Raw genomic sequence first — 11701 nt, forward strand, 5'->3', positions numbered from 1 at the left:
AATTATGGACAGAGCTTACACACAAGCAAAAAGTAATAGACAAAGGTTTGTGCATGTTTCAGGCTGAGATTCTGACTATTACATTTATAATAAGCAATAGAGATAATAAATCATGCAGCTACCATTTGTCAACTTTATAAAACAATGCTAATATTATTAGCAATGCTAGCATCCTCACCAGCAGTCACAGACGGAATCCCTTCCTCATCTCCATCCTCCGCATTTTCTTGATCCTGGTCATTGACAACACATTCATGAGACCTGTATAAGCCCTGCTAGGTTCACAGTGCCTCTTGTTTCTGGGTTATGATACACCAGCTAAGTTAATGATGCTCTGGCTAAAAGGATGTGGAAGAAGAAAATTTCAATGCGTGCTGCTGCACTCTTTGGTTGAATCAGATCACCTGTGTTGGCTTTATGTTTTCAAATGTTAAAACTAAGTTTTCAGACATATTTTAAAATTTTTAAATTAAACATTTCATGAGGGGTGCTGTGGCTATCCTAGGGGTAGCTACAGCACCCTCGAGCCCCTCCCTTGAGCCATAACACACTCATCAGTAACCTGAAAATGGCCTTTTCAGTTCAACGTACAGCTGGACTGAATACGGCTTTTTTTTCCGGTTCACCTTTGTCAAAATCACAAACGGCTGGTAGTGACATCGTGCTAGTGCTGTTACCTGCCGTTGCGAAGTCCTCCCTCGGTTTAAAGGTAACGCTCTGTTGTTTTTTTCACGTTGTTTTCGGCGCCGTTGCTTCCTGGTTTATTTTAATTCTGGGTCAAAAGCCACTACCATGGAGTAGGGAGCATGGCAGACGAGAAAGCCTATAGCTACACAAGAATTCTGTTTACATGCGTGAATAATCTGTGAACTGAAGGAGTTCTCTAGGTTTGTTAACCAGGGCATGAAAACTCAGATTTTACCAGGGGTACGGTGTTTACACGGTGTTTAAGAAGCCAGAGTATGCCCTTAACGCAAATAAAAATGGGTTTGTTAAACTGCATGTAAGCGCACTAACATTTGGTTAGGGTCGGCCTAGTTTTTGAGGTGTCTCCCGTAACGTTGACACTTGTTGCCCTGACGATTCAGCACTTTAAATACTGAGTGGCAGTTCAGCTTAAGAACGAATCAGTCTCTTTAGGAAAACACAGTTTTCATTCCACTGACTCTCTCTCTCTCTCTCTCTCTCTCTCTCTCTCTCTCTCTCTCTCTCAAACACACACACACACACACACACACACACACACACACACACACACACACACTGAGGAGTAGAGTAGTGTCTAGAGGCCTAAAGATGAACATGTCCTCAGAGACATGTTCGACAGCTCCCCCGAGCCCCGACCAACCCCTCCCTGATCCCAGTGTTTGTGTGTGTGTGTGTGTGTGTGAGTGTGTGTGTGTGTGTGTGTGTGTGTGCGTGTGTGTGTGTGTACTTCACGTGTGCGTGTGCGTGAGTGGGGGGGAGGCTTCACCCTCCACATGCAGCCCTGGTGATAAGAGCCCAGGAGACAGCAGGACAAGAGGGACACATGTGCAGAGAGCGCTATTGTCATGAGAAAGACAAATTCAATTTTGTGAATTTTTATCTTTTGTTGGCCACGAGTGGATACAGAGGCTGTTCCAGAACTTAGCTTAAAGTGCTGTTCCCCATCAGATTGTTTCACTGCTCAAACTATTAAAAAAAAAAAAAAAGGGGGGGGGGGGGGCAAACCACTCTGCAATTACAACTTTATGTTTTTTTTTTCACATTTGGTCATCCTGGATATGTCTGTGCATTATGACTGAGTCGTAGTATTACAGTCCAGTGTCTGTGGTTAGTTCACTGTCTGTAATAACAGTAGGACAGTCCAGTGTCTTTTGTTAGTTCACTGTCTGTAATAACAGTAGGACAGTCCAGTTTCTGTGGTTAGTTAACTGTCTGTAATAACAGCAGGACAGTCCAGTGTCTTTGGTTAGTTCACTGTCTGCAATAACAGCAGGACAGTCCAGTGTCTTTGGTTAGTTCAGTGTCTGTAATAACAGCAGGACAGTCCAGTGTCTGTGGTTAGTTCACTGACTGTAATAACAGCAGGACAGTCCAGTGTCTGTGGTAAGTTCACTGTCTGTAATATAAGCAGGACAATCCAGTGTCTGTGGTGAGTTGAAACTGCTCCATGGCTCAGACTGATGATTGAGTAAATGTGTTTCCAGAAACTTAAAGGAACCCCATATGGCAGCATAACACAGTCTGCTCTCCACATTTCCTGTCCTGCCTTACTCTCTGAGATGAGTCCGTCACTCATTCATCCACATCTGAAGAGCCGATAATCAACCTTCCTGCAGACCGTCCACACCAGCCTGCCGCTTTATTTCCATCTACACTGACCGGCAGGGAAAGCAAGCACCGAATCACCGTGATGATGGTGTGTGTGTGTGTGTGCGTGTATGTGTGTCTGGCAGCATCTGTAAAGGCGGAGAACTCTGCCATGAAAAAGTTCAGCCTCCTACTGTATAATCCGCTTTGCCTTTTGTGTAGCGAGTGACTTTGAAACTCTCTATCACAGTTACCCTCACAGTCCTTCCCCCAGCTCACCGGAAATAGAAAAAGAGACATCGCTCTCTACTATTTTGCCGTCCTTCTCTCTTCAAATCCTCCGGTTTGTTTGGGGAATTGTAAGTCCCTCTTTTTTTGTTCTTAAATTATCTTTCATTATACTCTATTGGTTTTTCTCATTTGGAGCCTGGTGTGCATAAACGCACATGGAAATTAAAACTTTTTGGTTTGTGACAGAGATTAGCGTCGAGTGGAGGTCAAATATAATAGCTTCCATTTAACAAGAAAATAGATATGATTATACTGCACTTGCTTCTCATTCGACTTTTGTCCTCAATCTAAACGGTGCAACTCCGATAGCTCTGCCCTCATTACACTGCGACAAAAGGGCCGATGGTTCACGCTGCCGCTCTGCGCTATTTGTCATCCCATATTTAACATCAGAATGGAAGAACTGAGAGTTTTCATTTGTGCCACCCCCCCCACACACACACACACACACACACACACACACACACCCCTGTTTGCTTGTAATATTTATAGCATGCAACAACAAAGGCTTTTCTTGGCATCAGATGAACAAATCGATGAATATTCAGCGTGTACTAAAAGATTAAGCAGGACTGCAGATGATTTAGCATGTGTATCTGAACTCTTAACTCTCAACGCGTTATTGGTTCATCACCATCTGTAGATACCATAATCTACCTCGGATTACAGCTGCAGCGTCTCCTTCAGACGGACAGAAACACACAACAAGATCTCCTAAATCTACATGGCTGTTGTAAAGAAGGAACTTGTGGATTACAGAATGTATTGACTCGTCAGAGGAGACGGTGAAGGACGATAAAGATTAGTTTTTGTCTTGATTTGTAATTCAACACACTGAACATATTGAGGTCATGTTCCCCCTATTATCACGTTTTGGGGGAAGTAATCACAAGTGTTCATTTCATGCTCAGATTAGTCTGCTGGAAGGCTTTAATCACTCAGCTCAATCAATACACTCCAGTGGAACTGATGGGGACAATCGAGTGCTTTTATTTCCTACCTTGTACTGAAAGCCAAAGGCTCTTCAACCTGCTGCATGACCGAAAGGATCCAAATAAAAGAGAGATTTGTAAGTGGTTTATGAAAACCCCTGCGTATAACCCAAATGACAAGTCTGGGTCAGTAATGAAAGTCTGCCATATGTTTGTCTCTGTGGTGTGCTAAATGTTGCAGAGCTGTCCCAAAGAGCCACAGCTTCGCCCAGCACCAAAACTAATTTTTCAAACAGAATCTACCTCATGTCTTCATAGTGTGTGCAGTCCTCCACGCATTCATTTGTTATAAATAGTTAACCAGACAAAAAATACATTTTTCCACAAGAAAAATTGTTTTTCATCATACTGAGATGCTGAGGGTTTTAGCAACAAACATTATATTATCTAAATGTTATATTAGCGTTTGAATATATGTAGGGCTGAACCGACCAATTAAATACCTGACAAATGCATCACAATTATTATAATACAATTATATATATATATATATATATATATATATATATATATATATATATATATATGTTATATATTATATATAATTATATAATATATATATAAATAATTGTTATAATAATTGTAATGAATACCATATATCTACTGTATACATATAATATATAATAGTAATGCTGTAATAATTATTCTAATTATCATGATTATCATGTATAAATAAGGTTCCCTTGACCAGAGGCTGTATTAAAATGCTGCTTACATGTTAACATCAATAATTAACCTCAGGTACACTTAATACTTCAAATGACTTTCACCATTGCAACCATAACCACAGTTATCTAATCTATAACAATTAATCACGTATGCTTTGTATGGAGAATATGGATTCTAACTGGCAAATAAAAAAGTACAAAAATATACAAATACCTACTGAAACTAAATATTTATACTGCATGGTGATTTTTCACCATGTTTTACCAATATCTATGAATGCACTTTTTGAAATATCTCCCTACAGCAATAAAAGCTTCAATCAGATTTACTGAAAACTGTAAATTGTATTGAACTAATAACTGTCAGCTGATTCAGCCATTGTCAGATGTTCGAATGGGCTTTGCCAGCTGCTTATCACTGCCATAAGGTGTTTTTTTACAGAAAAGTCATCACATCAGCGACCAGGCAAAGGCAGCAATTGCCGTCATGTCTATGTGAAACTAAATGCGTAATATTCCTCTTGTATAAAAGGGATAGGCGTTAACATGTGACGTGACGTGTGTGACGTACAACTTATGCATTGGATGAAGTTAGCTCTCTACCACCAGTGTCATTTTCAAAACAAAAATGAATAAAACGAGAAGTTTTTAAAATAGGTTACGTGCGGCCTCTACGGTCCACATTTTGCTGTCGCGGTTGCTGTCTCAATTTCCTGTGATCAGCTGTTTCCTGCTTTTAAAGCTGTGGGTCGCACAACACTTCACGCGATCAACATCTTCGCCCAATGTGCCCCCAAACTCTATTTACATGGAAATTGAGCCGCCAAAATGTGTATGGTCCAAACTGGCACACCGGGGTGCAAAATCAGGCCGTCAATGTGCCGCAATCTGTTAAAATACGTGGACCAGGCAAAAAAGCAGCCAAATTGCCGGCTTGCTGTCCAGTGTAAAAACTCCTAAAGATATGGAGCAGCCCTACAGAGGCAATATGTCCTGACTTTACCTCCTAGTTGAGGATAGGGGGTATAAAGCTTCCTTTTTCTTGAATGACCAGGATATACATTAAAATAAAAGCACATAAGACTTTCCTTTTCACCATTTTCCAGTTTATTGTTGGCATATTGGTGTGTTTGTGTTTGTAATTTGTGAGAAAGAAATGTGTGTATACTCAATTCCACTGCATTGTGTACAACACCATTTTTTCGGTTTTCGTTCCGTTTCTTTATAAATGGACCCTTAAAGTTTTGGTTACAATGACACAGAATTACCATGGATTTCAATCTAAATTATTACCTCCTTTTTTATTTATAGACATGATATTTATCAATATTAAAAAGTGGAAAAAATATGAAATAATGTCAAACAATGAGAACTTGAGTTTTACATCTGCTAAGGCTGTTCTGTCTCTCTTTATGTCTCCCACTGGGAAAAACAAAAAAGCCTTCTTCAGGGGCACTTAAACAAGAGTCAATCCTCTGAATCAGAATGTGAACCCAGCAAACGGATAGCACGCCTTCAGAACAAGTAGATATAGATAGATTTATATATAGTTTTATATTCAGCTTGAAACTTTAAAAGAGTACAGTAAACACTTGTCACACATGATAGAAACTACTTGACGTCTCAGAATCAGAAAAGTGTAGGTCAAAGAAGCCTACGATGTGATGAACAAACCAAACAAAGCAAAAAAAAGAGCAAAAAATTGAAAGAACCAAAAAATAAAACATAAATAAAAAAATATCCTGCCCACAATGTTTTCTTACAAAGTTTGAAGTAGATCGCAATAGAGACACCTGACCACACGAACAAAATAGAAAAATCTAAAACAGTGGTATTGCATTTTGAAATGCACAAAGATTCTCCTGTACAGTTTGGCGTCTCTCTGCGAGTACAAACGCCTAAAGGGCTCAGTGGCGGTTTTTCTGGGTGGCTCTAGTTGTGATTTGTCTTTCAGTATGTAGTCTTCGTCTGGTTTTATTTTCCTCAAAGATGTATACACCAGTGCTGTAAACAGGCACACACAGATTGGAAAAGGACGGAGAGATCAGTGTCCATTTTTATCTCTCTGTCATTGCTGTCCTTCCTCCTCCTCTGTTAGTTTCTCAGTCCTGCTGAGACAATGGGTTCCTTCTGGTAAGGCTATCCATCTACCTGCCTGAACCCATCCATCCAGACCTCCCTCCCCCATGTCCGACCATCTAACCTAATCCAGAGACTGGGGTGCCTCCAAAACCCGGCAGTGCTCCAAGTAATTCCAGAAAGGGGATCCGTTCCTCATTTTGTGTGTAGTGTGTTTGTATTCTCAAATTTTTGCTGGGTGAGGAGGGATGTGGGCGGGGAGGGCACAATGGGTTGAAAACTTGATACTTTTTTTTACAGCCTTGGTTGTCGGGGGGTGATTGTGCAAAGTCACGCAGTCTCCGGTATGTCGACGCGAAAGGAGCTAGCAAACCCCTTTCCTCGCTGCAAGAAGCAGAAAAGAACACAAAATAGGGTTAGTTGGTGTGTGTGCGTGTTTGTGTGTGTGTGTTTGTGTGTGTGTGTGTGTGTGTGTGTAGGTGGGGGTTTAAGTTTGTCTGAGAAAAGATAGAAAAACAGCAGTTAAATGGCCTCATTTACATAGAATTTGAGGGTTCACACATGCACAACAAGGGGTAGGAAGTCTCACGTCCCTCAGCTGGGCCATCTCAATTCACTCCTGTGAAATGGCTCATGGATAATGTGTGTGTGACGATGTTATGGGAACGGTGACATTGGGGGGGAGAGCTGGTGAATACTGCACGGCCAATTTATTTAGGACAACAACAAAAGAGGGAGCCCCCCTCCCCTCAGTGTTGTCTGAGTTGGATGACGGTAATCACTGAGCTCTGGCTATCATCCCCCCTCGCCCCCCACCTCTCTGCTCCCCACCCTGACCCGACCCCAGGCCCAGGCCTGCACCTCCAGGACAAAAGAGTCTCTGTGTATCACTGGCTAACTTGATCAGATTAGGGAGCTTCAGCCTCTTGGCATCATCATTCTATCCCTTCCTCCACTCCTCTTCCCCACCCAGCCATCTCTCTGACTGTTGTTCCCTCTTTGCTATTATCCACCCCCCCTCCTTACATTGCCACCCCCGCACTCATTAGCATAAGGGCCACAGGGATCTACTTTGAGAGAGGAATGAGTGGCAGTGTTTGTGGGAAACGCGTCAATATCGGGAGCCCTTCGCTCTTGAGTGCTGCATCATAAATGCATAATAAGCGCATCCATGGTAACTATTAGAAAACAGCATAAAACAAACACAATGTGCATTCAATTGTAGGTTGAAAAGCAACAGAAACGACAATCATTTGGAACTTGTTTCATAGTTGCTGCTCGGTGTTTGGTTGCAGGGGGAGTTTTGTAACACGTTACAATAAGGGTACAGATCATATAGTTACGTAGTGCTTCACTGATGCATGTCTCATGATGATTTCATGCATGAATTAATGCAGCAGGTATTATGAAGTCCTGTCCCAATCCTAAGGAATGTTAATTCAATACTTCATACATGAATTGATATTAGGGGTGTAAGTCACAAGTTTCATCACAATATGATATTATATGGATTCTTTAGACAATGATACGATAGCTGCTGTCACAATGTCTGCCACAAATGAACAAATTATTTCAGCTAAATTTGATTTAGGGGCCTATGATAGATATGAGATGATATCATCTGCCTGTTTAACTTTTACATTTGTATCCACTCACAAAAATCAACTCAAATAGGTTTTGACAATTGTATTACTGAGCTCTTCCGGCTACTTAAATGAAAAACAAACATTTAAATGAAATATAATCTAGAAATAAAATAGAAATCCCAGGGTCTTTTTTGGCAAATACGCTCATTGAATCGAGACTAATTAACGGACAAATCCAGGAGACTCGCTGACAGTCAAATGCAGCTACATGATTGGATAAGCTCAGGGCAGCCCGGTGAAGGCATTAAAACATCTGTTTTAACCACTAATACTGCTCAAAATAACAGCAAACCTCTGCAGCAGCATGAGAAGAGTCCTTACACATAAAACAAAGCACCAATGGGCTCCTTCCTTCCTTGGGATTGACTTTGATAATCCAAGTGAATGAACTTTACTATGAGAGGAGCTGGTACAGGGGCCAGTAGGTAAGTCTTTAAGGGCGCACTCACACTGTCCATCCGTACCGTGCCCCGTGCTTTAGGGTACTTGCCCCCCGCCTCTCTCGCCCCCCACGACCCAGGCCCGTTTGTACTCACACTACCTGGGCCTCGGCGAATGCGTCTTGCTGCCTATACTTCATCACGCCGTAACACGTCACGCGCATTGATTGACGTCATCGCGATGCGTCGCTTTGTTTACAAATCTTTCCATAGACCTCAGAGTTTTTTTGCGTCTTGTCCGACTGTTTTTGGATATTTTTATCCAACCTAATCTGCAGTAAACACTCCATCTCCGCATCACACCAACGTGAACCTTTCGCCGCCATTGTTTTAAATGTCCGCGCATGGTCCGTCTTTTTTTGTTATTTTTTGGTTTTCCTATGTCCAACAGGCGTACATAAAAAGGCGTCAGAGCCGCTGTAGACCTCGTGCTCATACACGTGCACACGCTCGTGCTAGTACATGTGCAAACGTGCTTACAAAAGCCCACCTCTCCCAAACGGTCCGTGGCCGGTAAGCGGGCTGCAGCTAGGCACGGTACGGTTGCATTCACACTGGTCAAACAACCTAGGCTTTACCCATAAAATCTGTTTGGGTACGGTACGGATGGACAGTGTGAGTGCGACCTCAAACACTCTTTTAACAAACGCTGGGTTCACCAACTACTTTGTTGGTGCTTTGTTTTCTGTGTAAGGACTCTTCTCATGCTGCTGCAGAGGTTTGCTGTTATTTTGAGCAGTATCAGTGGTTGAAAAAGCCATTTTTATGCCTTCACCATACTGCCCCAAGCTAATCAGTGTTAGCCACATCCTGTTTTTAGCGACTCTCCCGAATTTCTCCGTTAAAAGTTGTAACACAAAAACAATTGTGTTAATGGCTTATTTGCTAAAAAAAAAGGCTTGGGATGATTTTACGCCGGAATATGACGATATGTATCGATATTGGATTCCACATTGGCGTATCGACCAAATTAACTGGATTTTTCTTACGTCAAAGTTTATTTAAAGACCAGTAGAGTTTAGTAGAGAAAGATGCACTAAAATCATCTAGCAAGTACTATGTGACAAATGTGTCATCATGTTGTATTGCACTATGCTGTAAATCTGTCAAAAAATATCATTGGGTTAATTCTTGTAGGAATAGGATTTTTTTAATCATAGAGACTGAGCAAATGTATAATCCCGACTTTGATGTAAGAGGAAACCAGTAAATTTGGTCACATATAATAATTTAATAATAACATATTAATTTATGAAGTAAGTGTGAATTAATTAATTTCTTTTAACTGATGATCTATCACACGATTAGTGTGAACTAATCACATAAAGTCACAGTGACTTGATCATCCAGAATTGATGACACGTCCTGCATTAATTCATGCATTAGTTAATCATTACTTAAGTACATGATTTCTTCCCTTATTGTAAAGTGTTACCAAAGATTTGACATCATGTCTATTAATAGGATTTCAAAGAACAATATTACAGCCAGTATGCTTTAGTAAGTCAGAACCTCCAGTTTAGGTGGTGCTTACATTTTCAGATGAGCTTTTCTTGCTTTTTACAGTTTGTAATAATAGCATTAGTTCGTCAGACATGTTCTGTTATATTTATAAACCATTAGATGGTGCTTATATATCACTGCACAACATAGCTTATTTTTCTATTTTTACAGTTACTTTTTATAATCCTGTATTTTGGGCTAGCAGATTGCAGTAGTTTGGTTTTCACTGCTGTCCATAGATAGAAAACTAAATGAGCAATAAGAATTATATCAATAAATCAATTAATCACATGATGACTTTAAATGAGCTTGATAACATTTCCTGCCGTGATTTTTTCCATTTTTCCTGTGTTTTCCTGGTGTCCCTCTATCAGAGAGCCTGGAGGACAGGAGTTTTTACTCTGGTGCATCTGTTTCCACTGAGCCTCTCTCTTCCTCAGCGTAATGAGGAGTTAACCCTTATTACGTATCGTGTCAGTGACTTTTCACCCCCAAGGTCTCTGTGTGGGGAGTCGAACCCCTGGGTTTCCTGGGAACCCCATCTCTCAACAGTCCCCCGTCATCTCTACAGTGTCTTCAAAGTGGTTGAAGAATATTTTAGTCTATATTTTTAATACCTAGTCTAGTTCGACTGCTGCACTCAGTCGAACCCAGAGCCCTGTGAGGAGCAAGTTAGAGGGCACGATAGTTGAGATTTGGAAATATAAAAACCAAGATGGAGTTGGTTTCAAAGCTGCAGCTGCTGTGTGGGAGCACTTCAGGTTCAAACTGAACGACCGCGGTGAACCACTTCACCTGAGCGAGCCGCTGTGTCGCATTTGTTTTAAAACTGTAGCAACTAAACGCGCCAATGTGTTTAAATAAAATTAAATGAGAGATTTATTTATTGTTTTCGGTTGTTTGTTTATTTATTTTGGATGTTTAAAATGTCTTAAGAGTTCAGGTGTTCAATATTCTTTAGAAATAAGTTTATTTGTCTTTGAAATGGTGGACTTGCATTAATATGCCATTATCATTAGTTCAGTCATTTAGGGGGTCATTTATTCCAAGGGCCTTACATATTTGACCTACTGGTTCAGCTTTTTTACACTTATAATTACTGATTCCTTATGTTTTATTCCCTGCAGATATAATGCTGGGTTACAATGCTGCCGTGATAACCCGAAAGCCTCACCATAATCAATTTCATCTTATAATAAGATTCACTAACCTGCTGGTGATCCTCCTGCCAGCACACAGTGTGCTACAACACAGCCTTTTGTAAAGAGTAAGAAAGAGTAATGTGAGCAAGCTTGCTCGACATAACTTTTTTGATCCAGGATTAAACAGAAAATAAAAAGCATAGCAAATGAATAAAACATTAATTAAAGGAGGGGGGGGAGAGAATCATTTTCCCTGCTGTTCCTAACAGCATGTGGTGGTTTTAAATGATGACGCTTGGGAAACAGCGGTGCTCTGACAGTTTGATAATTCCAGCTAGCTGTGTCGGATGATGGGGGGGGGGGGGGCTCCTCAGGCGCCGCTTGACAAAATTATAATTAAGCATTATCACCAAATTGCAGTGATTGAGGATGTATCTCTTTGTGGCCTTTGAATGAGAGTTTAGAAACAGTAATTCCTTGGGAAAAGAATTTCCCTTCTTTTCTTTTTTTTCCCCTCCTTAAATATCTAAAACAGTTTTCTGATCCTCGACTCCAATGCAGTGACGTCTGCCGAGTGAGGAGAGATGTTAAGCTCCCTGCCTGCCGTACTTCTTCTATTTTTCATCGCCCTCGCTTCGTGATAGG

The 11701-nt window shown here is 40.9% G+C and overlaps 1 protein-coding gene across 1 annotated transcript in view; it reads right to left on the bottom strand.

The window, feature by feature from the left end:
- Nucleotides 1–6655: 6655 nt before the first annotated feature.
- Nucleotides 6656–11701, bottom strand: part of pcdh10b (protocadherin 10b) — a gene marked incomplete at both ends in the record, with an annotated part of 25562 nt that continues 20516 nt past the window's right edge. Inside the window, one exon of the mRNA XM_083915093.1 lies at nucleotides 6656–6709. Coding sequence (XP_083771219.1) covers nucleotides 6656–6709 — 54 coding nt within the window. The remainder of the gene's footprint in view (nucleotides 6710–11701) is intronic.

This window comes from Echiichthys vipera (genome assembly GCF_963691815.1).
Source record: "Echiichthys vipera genome assembly, chromosome: 6".
Classification (NCBI taxonomy): domain Eukaryota; kingdom Metazoa; phylum Chordata; class Actinopteri; order Perciformes; family Trachinidae; genus Echiichthys; species Echiichthys vipera.